Below are 16542 nucleotides of genomic sequence, written 5' to 3' on the forward strand. Positions count from 1 at the left end.
ATGCTCTGTAGGGACAGGTAGCTGGGCTAAGAGAGAATCTCAAGGACTCAGTTAAAAGTAATGCTTTCTTGTTTAGCAGGTGAACCAAAAATATGTTTTTAATTTGTCTATCTCAGTGATGCCAAGTATACTTCAGGAATTTCTTTGCTGTTGTTACATGTTCTGATTTGAATATGCAATACAAATAAATCTTAATTTTATCTTGTAACATAGGTGTGGCTGCTACTAAAGACCATGACATAGGAACCACAAATCTCCATATTGAAGTTTCTGATGTCGTGAACATCCTTGTTTATGTTGGCATAGCCAAAGGAAATGGAGTACTTTCCAAATCAGGTAATGTGACTCTCGCTCACTGTAAGCAGTGTAGATGGACTGAATGTTCTGCCCCTTCTAAAATGGACACTGTTCTTTGGAAGGCAGTGAAAGAGATCCGTAAGAACCTGCTTACAGCTGGGAGATTCTTTGTTCCAAGGGTTTGCACGCACATTAGTTCTACACTGCAGTTCATGAATTATGAAATGGTATTGCAAACTCTTTCCAATTTTTTTGCCATTTTGTATAATTGGTGCACCATTGCTGTGCTGGGATGGGCATAGCTAATAGAAGTGCAGGTTGAAGGATTTTCTCTGGAAGCCGTACTGGTTCTAACAATTATGTCAGGATAATGTATTTGCCAAACCTTCTGTTTATGCTGCTGCTTCTGCATGCACTGTGCTTACTCTATTGAATTTGGGCTGTAATGTAATTTTTCAACACTGGAGAGCTTAAATTGGTGTATGTTAGTCGTCTCTATGAGGTTTATTGCTTATGTGAAACAGTCTTCAAATCACAGAAATAGTTTTGTTTCTTTGCCCTTTTTCTTTTGTCCTCTTACTTCATAATCAGCAAATGTAGATTTTGGGTGTGACTATAGAGTTGCAGTAAGGTTTGTCTTTCATTTGCTTTGTTTTCACTTGTGTATGCACTGAGTTAATAGCAGCAAACCTGAGCATCCCGAGAGAGCTCTGGCTGCAACAACAGCATGCTGTAACTGCTTGTGCTGACTTTTTCATCTTCTCATTTTTTGGTACCAGTCCTGCTTGTTTATTTCAGGTAGGAGAATGTGTTCTGTGGAATTCAGGAAATGTGAAAAAGTTCAGATATTAAATATATTTTTAAGGTGTCCATGGCATTCATGTTCTAGTAATGAGTTACAGACACTGAACAGAAAGATCACCTGGTGGCTTCTGTTGTATTCAGTAAACTTCTATCTGCACAGTCTCACACAAGAAATATGAAAAGAAGGTATTTAGTTTCAACATTTTTTCTCCTCGCATTTAAAGAATATTTTTGTTGAACCTTAGGAGTTTTGAAGAAGTTGGAAGAGGAAGATCTGGATGACCTTTTAAGGAAGCGGTTGAAAGATTCGAGTGAATTACCTGGTGCTTTGTGGCACATTTATGCTGGCAAAGATGCTGACAAGATAAGAGAGTTTCTGCAAAAGGTTAGCTTTATTACACATAATTTATAAATATAACCTAATTGGTAAATTAAACGGGGCTGGCAAAAACCACAAACCCCACCTCCATATTAGAGAAGGGAGGAAGGCAAAATTATTTCCTTTATAGCACATTAAATAAATTATACTTGACCTGCTACACCACAAACAAATCAAATATGTAACACATATATTCACTTTGGAAGAGTGACAGGTGGCTTGTAACTGAAGGCTTTTAGGGCATGGAGATCTACTCTTGCCCCGCTCTAATACAAAAGATAATTTGTGGGATGATGTTTTTCTGTCACTAATCCATTATTGTATTATTGCTGCTGAATTTTTGGTGAATTTACCCATGCCAAATCCCCTGACCTCACCACCCAGTGGCCACTGGTCTTTGGCAGGACTGTGTGACATCAGTCAGCACAGGAATGTGGCTGGGCTCTTGGTGAAGGTGGAAGCAGAGGGATAACTAACAAGGGCAGCAGACTTAACCTGGCCGTGTTGCAGATCATCCTTCAGTGGCATGTGGTGATCAGTTAGAGCCACAGCAGAACCTTTCTGCTTGTTCCCTAGCATGAAGATCCATCAGTCCATTAAATGTAGGGATTCCATCTTGGAAGCAGTTTTCTGTGCCCTGTCCTTAGCACATTTGTGTGTTCTGGAAGGTGGCCTTGATAGGTGACACAGAAGTACCAAAGTGTCACTGAAGTGATTGCTTGAGGAGATGTCTTCACTGTGAGCAGAGATCAGATGAGTTTTAACTGGCTGCAGCAAAGGGGTCCATAAACAAACTTGAGGCCAAGGGCTCTGCTGTGAGCAGGAAAGCCTAAGACTTTTAGCAGTGAAGATTCCCTTTGACAGTAAAGCAGTGTTTCTGTACCAGGCCAGCTGTCCTCCAGTGACTCAAACATTTGCTCTTTGGCAGGCTAAACTGTGGGTAAAAATGAGCACTGGTAAGTAAAACAAAGCTAATTCTAAGGAGATTATTAATTATTCAGCAAGACTTTTTTGTTCATTCAAAAAGTAGATGCTCATAAATTAGATGGTGGCTTTTCAGTTAAAAAAGGGGGTTATGAATAAAGTCATGAATGCAAAGGAATAGGTGGACATAGAGAGGAAATGCTGAATTCTCCCTCAGAGCACTTGTGAAACTATTGTGAATAGCTGTGAAACTATTTGAGCAGCACTTTAAAACAGAGGCATTTAGGATGCTGTGTAAAGAAGTTTGTCATTTGCTACCACAGTTTGCCCTGGTATCCCAAATGAGTTGTGTACCACCGTGTATTTTAGGAGTGGTGGTATTTGTGAAGTACTGAATTGGAGATTAATTGATGGGTAAGCACTGGGACCGCTTTGCTGCCGATCAGATAGAAAATCTCAGTATCTAATACTCAAGGAGAGTTTCAAGTTCTGCATCACACATAATTGCATTCATTTAATAAATAAAGGCAAAAAAATCTATGTTTTTACTGAGATACTTGTTTCATGACTCATGGCAGGTGGATTAGGTCTGTGTTCTTTGTATATAATATGTTCTTATGTAATCACTATTTTCTTTTTTCGTGATTAGGATTGATTTAGTAGCAGTTGATTAAGAGTAATATTTGTTCCCCTGTGGTTCACTTGATGAGAAATGGTTGTGTAATTCCATTTACTGATGTCAGGAATTATTTTAATGTGTTGATCATTTTTTCTAAATACCTTCATAGGATGGTAGGAAAGCAGCTTCTTATCCCAGCAGGGCTGAGGTTGGAATGGGCCCCTTGAGGTCCCTTCTGCCAAGCCCTGTGCTCAAGCAGAGTCACCTGGAGCAGGTTTCCCAGGACTACAACCTTTGGCTTTTTGGGCTGCTTTTTTTCCTGAGCTAGGGTAGTGATGTTGCATGTCTGTGTCAAAACTGAAGAAGGTTGTAAGCCTGAGGAATTGGCAGCACAGGAACTCCTGAGCTCAGATTGTATTTCCTGGATGAAAGAAGTCACACAGGGAGCATGATTATTGTGCTGAGTTCTATAAAGCTCTGCATTTTGGAGTGGGAGTGTTGCAGATGTCTTCAGTTCAGTGACACTTCCCAGATCCTTTGGGGTTGTTTTGAGTCCCTAGCCAGAGTTCTTGTTTGGTACTGGGAACCAAGTGACGCTGCTTGGCGAGTTGGATATACATAAAACTGATCAGCAAAAGGTTTGGTTCTTTTGGAAGTTACTTGGGATCTTTTCTATACTTAACAGATAGCAAAGGAGCAAGGCCTAGAAGTTTTACCAGAGCATGATCCAATCCGTGATCAGAGTTGGTATGTGAACAAAAAACTTCGCCAAAGACTTTTTGAAGAATATGGAGTAAAAACCTGCACAGTTATTCAGTTCCTTGGTGATGCTATTATTCTACCAGCAGGAGCACTTCATCAGGTAATGTACCTTAGGTTAAAGACATACAAGATTGATAACTTTTTTCCAAAGACATCTGTGCTCAGTTACATTTTATTTTTTTTCTTAGAATCTGTTAGCATGTAGGAATGTAAAATAAGGTACATCTGCTGGTGTAGCTGACTAACATACAGCAAGTTGAATGCCTTAAGTATTAATACCTTTTTTGCTTTACAATTACAAATGAACAGACCATTATTAACCATTGTTTTCCACCTTTCATTTATGTAGCAAATTTCTAAACAAACTGAGTCTAGTTGTGGCAGAGTCAGGTTAGTAATTTTCTTCTTCTAAGCCAGAAGTTAACCTAATTGAGGAGGGGCAGGGAGAGCAACTTGAGCGGGTATGGATGGTAAGCACCTGGATGTCAGGTGTCATTGTTTTTGTCTTCAGGTGTAGGAGATTTGTAGTGGGTGTTCTGGTGTTCCTGTAACAGATATTTGGTTGTTTTCCCATGCCACATTTCAGTTCCTTTTAACACAGAAGGTACCTCAATCACCAGAAGTCATCGTTGTCCCTCCAGCAGCTTTTCTTACTCTGAGAGTGATACCACCTTTGCAGCAGCTGAGCTGATCTAATCTGTAGTTGGGTAAGAAAAGTACTGCCAGTGGGGGAGTTCTGGAGAAGCAGGACAAATTTGTGTTAGTCAGCCCCATAACCTGGCATAAAAGGTTTGTTACTGCCTTTAGGCCTTTTTTCCCCTCACAGCCTGTAAACTGCTTCTCCTTGGTGAAAAGAGGAAGAAAGCTCAGTTGTTTAGGTGGGATTTTTAGGCCATTCTAGATTTGTTTCTTTCCTGCTTCGGCAGGAAGTGGAGGCTGCTGTCTTGCCAACTGTCAAGCACCACTAATGAGGTTGCTGACTGTCAAGGAACGAGGAGCATCCTCACCCTGCAGTGGGTTGTAAACCATTGTGATGTTGAAGATCTGTCATTGATCTCCCTGTGGGTTCAAGCGAGGCCAAGCCCTTCTGAAGAAGGTGCTGTTTGGTTTCCAAGCTGCAGATCAGCTTCCAGCTGTGGCAGACAGGAAGCATTGGCTCACCATGTCCCTGTGGCCAGGGCACTGGGCTTTCCTCTGTGAAAAACTGACGGGGGGTAGTGATGACAGGGGATATGTCCCTGCTCTGTCTCTGACTGTGTCTGTTGTGGGGCACTGGAAGCAACTGGTACCTTACCCAGACTAGGTTCCTCCTCGTCCCACTGAGTTTCTGGGTGGGTTTGACATGGTGGTACATAGCTCTGGATGGTCTGTGTGGATTTGTTTTCTGGCACAGGAAAGGAAAGACCCAGACAGCCCCAAACAGACCTTGCTGACCTAAATCTAGGGAGGTGTAGGTTGCCCTCCCCCGTACAATGACTCAGGGCTTCGTGTTGTTTCACAAATTTGGAGGAACATCTGACATTGCTGCTGTTCTTGGCTTCTGTTAGGCTAAAGAAGTTGGCACTCCCAGAGTCATGTATTGCATCCTCCAGCAGCCTTACTCTGATCTCATGAAACAAGAGAGGTATATCCCAGATCGAAGAGTGGAAGGGAATCCAGGGGAAGTAACAAATGTACTGGGAAATCTGTTTTATATAGCATGTGCCATTATATAAAGGCATACAGAATATAAAACATGAAGTAGTGGGACTGTTCCAGTCTTCCCTGTACCTTATATGTTTAAGGACCAAAAATAAGACCACTCTTATCTTTATCTCCTTGGCTTTAAACTGCTGATTGTGTTTGAAGTGGTAATGTTCTAGCTTCTGGCACCAAGGAGTTAATAACATGGTGTTTTTAAACTTTAGTGGGTGAAGCTTGAGAACCTTTTCATCTTCAGTAAGAAGTTCCTGTGAATCTGCCACGTAGGAGGAAATAAAAGCATCGTGTTCTTTCATGTATGTGCATAGCGCTCTCTGTAGAGATGCGTAAATACTGACCTTGGGGATCAGCACCAACACTTCAGAGATACAAAGCACATTTAAAAACTGAAAAATAAGTCTGCACAAGAACACATACCATGTTAAGTTTACACATTAAGTGATTCAGATTTACATGCACATTATGAACCTTTTAATTATTAAAACTGGGTAAGAGTTGATGCTAATTCAGGTGGTAAATTAACATTTTTATTTGCTCATGAGTAGTGTTGTGGAGCAGAAGAAATCAGACTGAGGGCTGGAGCTAGGGAGCCTGGCTGCCTGTGGTCACTGAGTAAGTGTAGTTCTGGCTCTTCCTTCTGGAGCCAGTTAGGCTTGTTGGCACACTGCTGCTTCTGACGTGCTGGTCTAGAATTTACTGCCCTAACATGGAGGAGACTGTATTTCTTCTGTGTATTGTTTTTCCACTCCCCTCCCCCTGGTTCTATGGATTCATGTCTGGCTTTTAAAGTAACTTATTCTTTGCATTTCATGGCAGCATGTAGCATTCCTCTTGCTTCCCAGCTTTCTCCCCCTCCCTGTGTACTAGCAGACAGCAGTCACATCCTTCTTGTGATGAGTGCAGCAGGCAAAGTCAGACTGCTCCTGGGTGGGATGGGAGGGACAGCCTCTCCCGTGAGCTGTGACGGGCAGGGCTGCCTTGTCAGTTCCTCTTGCAGAGGGAATTGCTCTCTCAGAAGGAGAATCCAGAAATAGATAGAGCATTGGAACGGTCACCTCTGCAGATGCATCCCTGAATGCTCTGCGAGGGGCATCTCCTTTCTTGGCTGTGCAGGTCGGGAGCTCCGCAGTGTCCCTGCCTTGCTAATGGCTGGGCCTTGTTCCCTCTGTGGCACTTGTGACAGGGAGCCCTGAGCTCTCCTTGGAACTTCCCCAGCTAAAAAAGGGTGCTGGTGCTGTTCTTCTGAGAGTCACTCTTTCTGCTGCTCCGCTGTGGGTTATGCTGTATCACAGGCATCTCTAGGGATGGCCTCCCTGGTTTTAACTTGGTAGCTCCAAATTGGTAAAATATTTTAACTAAAAATAAAAAGCTAGAAATACTGGAGTCAGTAATTGACATGTGGTGTTCAGGCGCCCTGCAAAACTTGTTCATAGTGGAACGAGTTATTATAATGTTGTTTTTTATAGAGGCATTATCTTGATTTAACAGCAGGATTATGTATTGTACAATAACATGCTCGGAGGTAATGTGACATCCTGGCAATGTTCCGATAAGGATTGTAGGATAAAGGTCTGGGCGTTGCACATGCAGAGCTCAGCCTTGCAGGAAGTGGCTGATCCTGTGGCCGTCAGGGTGGGTGGGTGGGTGGCCTTTTCTTCCCTGCCCACTCACCTTTCCCTGTCCTGGCCCAAGTCTGAGGCGTTCCCAGCACCGCAGCTGCCTCCCAGGCCCTCCTGGAAATGTCTGCTCTGCGTGGGCCGGGTGTGAAGCTGTTCTCAGTTCAGCTGGAAGTGGCACAGGCGTGGGAGTGCTGCACTCCTCGCCCCACAAACCCCAGGGGAGTCGTTGCTAAACGTTTCTATGTGTGTGTCACTGCAGCAGCTTGTGTTATAAATGTTATAAATAGAACTGCCTGGGGCTGACAGCGGGGCATTTCCATGCTAAGTACCAGACCGGCCGGCTAAAATCTGTCCCCGCACACTTTCACACGGATAAGCCAGGCCCTGGAAGGGAGGGAGAAGAAGACTTAAGGCACAGCAGAATTGAAGGTCTGAGGGAAACAAATGTTTCTTATTCTGCCATGGAGGGATAGGCAGTCGGTAAAACCTTGTCTTAGTGAGGAGAAAGTGAATGAGTGGTGTGGGATTTGCATGGGCTGGCAAGGAAACCAGGGGCAGGTAGAGACTTGAAAGAGGTGGGAAGCCTGTGAGGGAGGGGAGGGGGCTGGAGCTGCAGGCTCACAGTGCAGAGGTGCCTCACCCCAAGCTCTAGGAGCTTCCCTGAGTGCTGGTGGGAGCCTCATGCTAGCACTTCTGTAACTGCAGCCTCTCTCCTGGCTTTCTGCTGTTTGCAGATTGTGTGGCATCAACAAACTCTCCTTGTCTCCAGAATTATTTCTGTTCTGATGAATTCTCAGGAGGAACCAGCACTGCTTTGTCCCTTGATGATGATGAGCCATCAAAAACCCCACGTGCAACGTGACTGCTGAGCTGGGGGTTACCTGCTGGGATTTCAGCTGTAGGGGGGGAGCTGCTCTGTAAAATCAGAGTTGGGCAGGGGTTTTGAAGAAGAGCGAAGTTTTTAAATGAAGTCCTGTGTCCTGAACTTTGTAGACCCCAGTGGTTTATTTGAATGTCAGGTACCATAATGGAATTTCTAGAGTATGCATTTAGAAACTCTAGATTTTGCTAGGTTTCACTTTAAAATACACAGATCTCCATCAGTCCTGAGCAGGGTGGGATGCGGTGGGGTGTTTGCTGGAATAGCTGAGGCTCTCCCTCCCCACCCCCAGGCTCTGGGAATTCAAACTGTTACACAGCTTCTGTGAGGAGCTGTTAGAGTTTGAGGGAAAGAGGGTTTTGACTGCTGAATTACAAATTACAGCGTAATTTGTAAGGGTTTAGGGGTAAAAATGCAAATGTTTCTGAAGGGAGTGAACTGGAGTTGGTGGTTGGGTCACAATGAGGAAGCAATTTTCCTTTCCCCTGTCCTCCAGGTACGACCTGGGTGACTCGAGATGGTGTCTGTTCCTCAGTAGTTATCTCATGTCAGAAAGAAGAAAAGTGCTCTTTTCCTCCTACTTCTCAGCCTCCCCCTTTCTCTGTTCATGGTTGTTTCTTTCCAGTATTTCCACCAGCAGTTCTCTTTCCAGCGAGTGTGTGCGTGGCCAGAGGAGCCAGGTCCTGCAGGGCAGGGCTGCTCCCGGGCAGCGCAGCGCCTGCGCGCTGCTGGGGAGGCCGAGCGCGGCTGCCGGAGGCAGGAGCAAGGCGGCAGCGTGGAATGAATGCCGGAGCGGCTGCGGGAGCGCCGGCGCGCAGGCAGCCGTGCAGCGTTCAGAGTGCTTTGGCAGCAGCCAGCTTAGATAAGTCAGACACACGTAATTGTTCTCTACCCGCAAAGATGCCCGTTAGTCCGACAAGGCTGTGGTTAAGGGATCTCAAGACCCACTCTTTCCTCAGGTACCTCTGCCAAAGAATAACCCCAAATACTAATTGTCAGTCTCTTTTTGTTATTTCGGATAGGTGCAAAATTTTCACAGCTGCGTTCAAGTAACGGAAGACTTTGTGTCTCCAGAACATCTTGTACAGTCATTTCACTTAACGCAGGAGCTGAGGCTGTCAAAGGAAGAAATCAATTATGATGATAAACTGCAGGTAGGAAATGAATGCTGCTCTGGAAGCGGCTGGGAAGGCAGGGTGTGCTCTGGCTCATTGAAATGCCGAGCAGTGCGTGGAGCTACTTCCTTGCTGCTGTTCACACAGAATAACAATGAGCAGCAGCATGAATGCCAGGGCTGTAAATGACTCTCCCTTGAGCTGCTGGCTTTATTTCACATTACATTTTAAAATGTGTAAAAAGCTCTTCCTTCTGCACAGGCTTGATGAAGCCTTTCCTTTTTCCATCCACTAAGCTTAGGGCTCAGTCCTAAACTTTGCAGAGTTCCTCAGGTCGCAGGCCTTACTAAAATCTGTCCCGTGTTCTTGCAGGTTAAAAATATCTTGTATCACGCAGTTAAAGAAATGGTGAGAGCTCTGAAGATTCACGAAGGTGAAATGGAAGATATGGATGAGAACTGAGCACCCTCTGCTTTTTGGAGGTAGCATCACCCAGAGGTTATTTCACCTGATCTGTGAACGGTATACACACTAATTTAAGCTTCACAAACCATCAGTGCCAAGAAAACACAGTCATCATATTTACTTGTTAATGACACTGCAACGGTAGAGCTTCATATCACAGCCACTGTGATTCCATGTTCCACTTGCAAACAGTTGAGCAGCGTTCTGCTGTCTGTATTATAATGTACATGAAGTTTGTGAAATGTCAAAGATTTAAGATGATGTATTTATTTTTGGAAAAAACGACAAAATTCTATGCTATATTGTTGATCAAATGTAAATGTGACTTGTACAGTTTGCTAAAATAATTCAGATCTTTTTCACTACATTGAGACAGTTACTGTGAGAGTAGGACACAAACACCAGCTATTGCCTGCATTTGGGATCTTGCTGAGTCCGCACAGCAGTCATGTCATATTCTGAAAATTACTGCCAAATAATTGTAAACTTTGTAAAATATAAAGTATATAAAGTAGATATTAAATACAGACACTTCAGTATTTTATTGAAGCTATTCAGTGTACAATTAAACGTTTTCAAAAGGTGTAATTTATTTAAAAATTGTCTCATTTTGGTAAAATTTATGTGAACTTTTAAAGCTTAAATATTAAACTTAATATGCTATGTAAATATATACATATATACATTCAATGATGTATTTTTTTAAAACATTGGCTTGCTTTAATTTGTTAAAAGTGCAAGTGTTACACATGCTTTGTACATTGAAGTTGAAAGGGGTTTTACATTTTCCATTAAAATGACTTTGTCAGACGTCGTGTGTGCATTTGTTCGTGCCGCTGGTGCGGGGCAGCCACGTGCTGCCCTCTGCGGGCCGCAGCCGGCACTGCGGGCGGGAGCCTCTGCCGCCCGCCCCCTTCCTTCCCTTCAGGAATCAGCGCTCCTCTGCCGGAAGGGGAAAGGCCTTTCTGGACAAGTATTGGTTCGTAACAACTTGCCGTTAATGGTTCAGGCAATGTTTTTAAAAATGTATTTTTATGGGTTTTTAAATTTAATAATGGTAAATGTTAGCAGTTGAGCAGAATCCTAGGTTTTGGAGTGAGTTTGAAAAGCTTCACAACAAGTGTACTTTAAGTTATTAAAACTATTCAAATCCTTAGGTTGATTACCAAATATTAGGCAGAGCCAATGGCCAGCTCGTGAGGTGTCCAAAAGGGGATAGAAATTAACCTGGTCACAGTAACGAGCCTGGTTACTGCTTCCAGCCTGACACATCTGACTGGGTTTGGGATCACCAGAAACCCCAAACCCCATGTAAGTTACCTTTCAAAATAGTAAAGCACAAAAGCAATTCCTCATTTCAAAAGTCACAATACTTAGTTGGCTCGAAAACTTGAGTTTTGTCAAGTTGCAGAGAAATACCAGGGAGTTAATGGTGCTGCACTTAGCATTTGCTTCTTAGCTTTGTAGCCTGTTCCATCTATTATCATCTGTACTCTTCCCTGCAGCATTAGAGCATTGGCTGAAACTGCAGGGCTTGCCAGTGTACATTTGCTTAATGAGAAGTGGACTCTAGTCGTACATACTTTGTTTTTTACTTCAATATTTACATATCCTGAACTATTTCCTTCTTCAGTTGAATTTTTTTAACATGCCTTCCAAGTATGAAATTATCATTCCTGCTGCAGAGTCCCATTCCTGCAACCCAGAGCAGTTGTTGGGCCGGGGCCATGGCTGCCATCACTGCTCACCCCTGTGCTGGTGTGTCTTGGCAGCGGAGTCGGGGGGCAGGGTTTGGTGTCCCCTGAGTTTACTGTCCCAAAGTGTCATGTTGCCACGCCTGCCCTGGCCAAAGCCATGGGTTTTCTCCTCTACCTCTTCTCCAGTGCCTGTACAGTTGACAGCTCCCTGTGCCTCGAGGTCTGAGCTTCGGTACCACCCTTTGGGCCCCACTGGCAGCTGGCCCTGCCACCCTGGAGTGCTTAGAGACCTGGGCAGGGATCCCTGGCACCTGCCTGTCAGCCTGAAGATGTTTTTCTCTCCTTGGGGGAAACTGGAAGTGTCTAAACAGTGCTGGAAGTCGTTGAAGTTCACAGGTACGCCAAATACCACTAGAAGACACACAAAAAATTTGTTTTAAGTACTTGGTGTAGCACATTCTGCTTACTCAGTACCTTCAGGTTTCTGGCTCTGTCACAATGAAGCCAAGCTCCCTGCTCCCCTGAGGGAAATGGGAGCAGGAGGTGGGGCTGGCGTTGTGCTTGTGGCTGTGAGCATGACCAGAGGTGTTCCTAGCTGATGTCTGACACCAGAGAGGGGTTTGTGGGAAGGCGTTTTGTTCTCAGGTCAGTTTTTCCCTCTTGCCCATTTTCCATGTTCTGTGAGGTGTTACTGGGCATGCTTTTCCCATCTTCCTTTGCTAAAGACTCTTGGGGAGTTTTCTGCTCTACAATCTCAACTATTTTAATACAGCCAAAAGTATTCAGTGAGATCAGCTGAAGCTGTTAGAGTGCAGGAATGCTGTCAGCTGCTAGAACATGGATATGAAATACTCTGTGTCATCTTTTGCCACTTCCCTGTTGAACACAAGCTCTCTTTGCTTTGCTCTTCATGAAACTCCTCCTTCTTTCCCCTTGTTTGTCATTTGAAAGATCACACCTCAAGAGTCAGCAAAACTGGGAGCCCTGCTCCCCACACCCCCTCTTTCCCAGCTCCTTATCATCTCCATCCTCAGCACTGCTGTACAGTAAATGGCCATAATAGTTTTTTTTTCCCTGTTGTAACTGCAGAGGTACCTAATGAAGAGTAAGTTTTTAGCAAAGAACAAAGCAGGGCTGTGATGACCTGAAGCATTTCAGCACAGGTGGCTGCTGTTTATGGCTTAGCAGAAACAGAAATTGCTGGAATTGCTGGCAAGGAAATGGTGGTCCCTGTTAGGGAGGTCAGATGTAGGGGTTTAGAACAGTCCGATTTGCAAATCTGTTGTACTCCTCCAGCTTCATGCAAGTTGCTGAGATCTCTGTGTGTAGGCCAACCCCCATTTGATCAGCACTACGTTCTCATGCTCTCTGACCTTTTTGGTAGGTGGTAATTTTGTTTGTACCCTCTCCCGTGACATCCTGTCAAGCCCTCTTCTGCTCTCACAGCTGACAGCCTTCCCTGCCCTGTGCCTGTAACTGGGAATTTCCCTTCCTTCCTCCTTCCACAGCTACCATTGCCTGTTCTGCTGCTTTCCAGAGCAGGATGTTTGTGCTCTCCCCCACATCTGTGCTGGCTGAGCTGCCTCACCCTGTTGAGATTGCTGGAGTTGGTCTCTGCTGTGCTTTCCCCTGCTAACCCCCAGCTTTGCTTCAAGCAATGTCCGCTCTGCCCTGCGCTCCTGCTTTCCACACTTTGACCCGTGCTTTGATGGCTGGAGCGCTGTGTCTCCTTCCCGCCGTGGTGTTGCCATGGTCCGTGTGCCCCAGCAGGCAGCAGAGCTCGCAGTGCTGGGGGCAGTCCTTGGATGCAGTGGCCACCACCACATTCTTTTCTTCCCATCTCAGCAGGGTGGCCCAGGAAACTACCCAAGGAGCAAATGCCCTGTGGCATCAGCGGCACACACAAACGAACTTCTGTACTTTTTTCATTTGTTCTCATCAGTTTTGAAAAGGAAGTCACCATCTATAAATAGCTGCTAGGAAAATCTTGCCTCATAGCAAACTGAAGATGTGATTCACCCGATGTGTTGTGTGCAAATAGCTTCATTATAAACATGGGCCTTTCTAAAGGTAAGTGGTGGACTGAGGGATTTTTGCTGTTTTGTTCCAAAGTGAACATTTCTCGTACCTTCCAAATGTACCAAGGCTATATATTCTTGTCCCAGGTGCCTCTCTTTTTCCAGTCCCTGGGTCTGTGCTACCTTAGTGAAAACAGAGAGTAGAGCTTAGTAGCTCTGAGGCAGGAAATCCTGTATTTTCACAGCTCTAAGGATTTCATATTGTTTGATCTCAATAATACCTTACGTCCTGCAGCAAATGGGCCTGAGGGAACTCTTCAAATGATTACAAGACAAAAACCCTGAGTAAGCTGAAATTACTTCAGGTAAAACAAGTATGAGAGAAAAAGAAGGTGGAGGAAAAGATGGCCATAGCTCTTGATTCTTTAGGGAATAATGAACTTTTTATACAGTTGAACTCCACCGTCTTCATACTCAGGTAGGAAGGTGTGGCAAACAATGTCCAGCTTGTACCCGGCTTGTGGCAGCCACACCACTGCTCTGATTGCTGTGCAAGAGTTTGATTTTGTTTTCTACTGTTTTAGCCCAGCTCAGCACAGGATGTTATTAGCTGTTGTGGCTGTATTTGCTTTTCTCCATGCACAGAGCTGGACTCGAAGGGATCTCAAAAGATCCAGTATTTTGTGGGAAAGGGAGTCTAGACGAGGTGTAGCTCCTGACACTGAAAGCAGGTCATCAGGAACTGCAGATGGCTGAAGAGCTGCTGCTGAGAGGACAGTAGGAAGGAGTTCACTACCAGAGTTCCTGAACATGGAAATGCTCTCAGAGGAAGCAGTCACAAAATTCCTTTTTCCCCTTTTAATAAAAGCAAAATGTAAAACCCAACACTTCTGTATTTTGGTTTTAGCCATCATTTTAAGTAGCAACTGGTAGTGGTGAAGTGTGCACATTTTATTCTCAGGAGACTCCACATTGCTTCCCAGTTGTCTTTCTTTGGTTTCTCTTTCTGTGGTGATACAGCCAGAGATCGGATAATTACAGTTTCTTTCGGCATAGCATATGTTGGCAATATTCAACAGGGCCAGTACTTCTGTGTGCCGAGACAAGCATGGTTTCTGTGGTTAAAGCAAAGTCTGTGAATAGAAGTCAGTGTCTGGATGTGTATTTAAAATTGGTTCTTGGTGAGACACTTTGAAATAAGGGAGCACAGGATTCTTTAATTCTGTCCATTATAAAACAGTGCAGCCCAGACTCACCACCCTGGGCACGTTGCTGTGTGCTGTGCCAGGCGTTGGTGACGTGCCATGTGACAACCAGTGACTTACCGTTTTGTTGTTGCTGCTGCAGCGCCAGTCGGTCACCTTCTGCATTCCCGCACCACGCCTCTTCCTTACTCTCTCCAGGCCCGGGCACTGAGCCCATCAGTTTGGCCGTGAAAAAAGCGAGGGCACGGCCAGAGAGGGAAGAGGTCCCCGCGGCTCGGCAGGGCCCGAGCCGGGCTCCGGGCTCCCACCAGGTGGCGGCCGGTGGCCGTGGCGAGCAGAGCGGGATCCGGCCGGACACCGGACACCGGACACCGGCTGGAGCACCGCGCCCGGCCACACCCCGCTCTCAATTTAATCACTTAAAACTGTTCTAAATTGTTGTGACACAAATTAATTGCTGACAGCAATGGGAGAAGGATTTCCCGAGGTTTATTGCTATGAATCTGTAAAACCTGTCCTCTAGTGGTGAGTATTCTCGGTACAACACACCTTCCTTCCAATGCACCGAGTAATTGCTTAGCTCTGGACTCAGACTGAAGAATTCTTACTTTAAAACATTCAGTGTCACTCAGGAGAGTGGAACACGCCCGTGCTCTGCCTTACTGCCTGGAGTTGGGATTCAGCAGCAGTCATGTTGAGTAGGCAGACTGCAAGATCAAACAAACATTGGCTTTGCAGGACAGAGAGAAGTCTTACCGCCCCTTCCAAAAGTGGCAGGATGGAGTTTTGCCCCTGCTTGGCCATCCTTCCCACAGAGAAGCAGCTTCTTTCAGATCTGGTGTTTTGTTGTTTATGCAGCTACACATAAAGGGACAGTTTAGTGTTAAAATCAAGAAGATGGAGCTTGCAATTCCCACACTCCCACCTCTGAAGAACTCTGACTTCAACAAACCTAAAAATTGCTTCCCTTCTCCTCTAGCTGCCATTTGCAGACACCACGGACATGTCTGTCCTGTAGTTAACAACCCAGAGCCACCACCCCAGCAGTGGCATGAGGTAGGTGCTTAAATAATTTTATCTCCATCTTGTGAGCACATGCTATTTTCTTTGCTTTACTTACATGCCCAGAAACAGCATGCCTCTCTGCCTTGTTACCTGGAATAGTCAGCCAGGCAGGGGCCAGCAGAGACTGGGACTTGCCCTTTGGTGGGAGCAGTGAGCTGGGTCTGACCTGGAACAGGTCACCTCATCACAGCTAGACAGGGCTATTTGCGAAACTGCTCCAACTGAAAAATAACTTTTTTATTTCCCCAGCAAGATTAGATTCCAGCTACAATTCAGCACAAGGCACCTCCTCTAATGAACCTGTCTTACCTCTGTTTCTCCAGACTTTTTCTAACCTCCAGTCCCTATGCTCCTTCAAGCACAGAAGATGCCAGCTATACAGAGGTAAGGGGAGAATCTGCACAGCAGTAAGGTGTTCTTGCTGCACTTCCAAGTCTATTCTGGAAGAAAAATGCACTCTTAGAAAGCAAACTTACCTTTTTACAGCATAAGAATAACTTCAAATGCCATAGGTTGCAATACCGAAGAGGTTACTAATCAGTAACAGCTGCAGGTAATTAATGCCTCCACCACACACTAAAACACCCCTTGGGAAAGCCCCAGCTGGGCTCCAGGGCAGGGGCTGAGCCGTGCTGGAGGGGATGGGTGTGAGGAGGCTGCACAGCCCTGCTCAGACCCAGCACCCTCAGGGGTGTGCACAGCCCTGCTCAGACCCAGCACCCTCAGCACTGTTCCTACAGCTCCTGCTGGGCTGTGCCCCAGCAAATCCACAGAGCTGCTCTGCTGATGCTCCAGTGCTCTGCAGGGCTGGAACCTGGCTGTCAGCCAGGTCACTCCACAGGTGGGCAAGGCCCTCTGAATTCATCCCAGCTTTCTTGAATTTGCTGGACGATGAACGTGGAAGCTCAGCTGTAAGTGCATCCTAACACTCAGTACAAGTACTAATTTGTCCTTTATAATCAGCAACGTTTGTACAGATGTAACAGACAGTG

General features: G+C 45.3%; 1 protein-coding gene across 9 annotated transcripts in view; it reads left to right on the top strand.

Moving 5' to 3' along the window:
- Window positions 1-10375, top strand: part of JMJD1C (jumonji domain containing 1C) — a 159321-nt gene extending 148946 nt beyond the window's left edge. For all 9 annotated transcript variants that reach the window (XM_068197068.1, XM_068197073.1, XM_068197075.1 and 6 more), the window contains 5 exons: window positions 214-336; window positions 1347-1486; window positions 3709-3885; window positions 9008-9139; window positions 9473-10375. In XM_068197068.1, coding sequence (XP_068053169.1) covers window positions 214-336; window positions 1347-1486; window positions 3709-3885; window positions 9008-9139; window positions 9473-9562 — 662 coding nt within the window. In that variant the 3' untranslated portion in view covers window positions 9563-10375. The remainder of the gene's footprint in view (window positions 1-213; window positions 337-1346; window positions 1487-3708; window positions 3886-9007; window positions 9140-9472) is intronic.
- Window positions 10376-16542: the final 6167 nt, after the last annotated feature.

This window comes from Anomalospiza imberbis, chromosome 8 (genome assembly GCF_031753505.1).
Source record: "Anomalospiza imberbis isolate Cuckoo-Finch-1a 21T00152 chromosome 8, ASM3175350v1, whole genome shotgun sequence".
Classification (NCBI taxonomy): Eukaryota; Metazoa; Chordata; class Aves; order Passeriformes; family Viduidae; genus Anomalospiza; species Anomalospiza imberbis.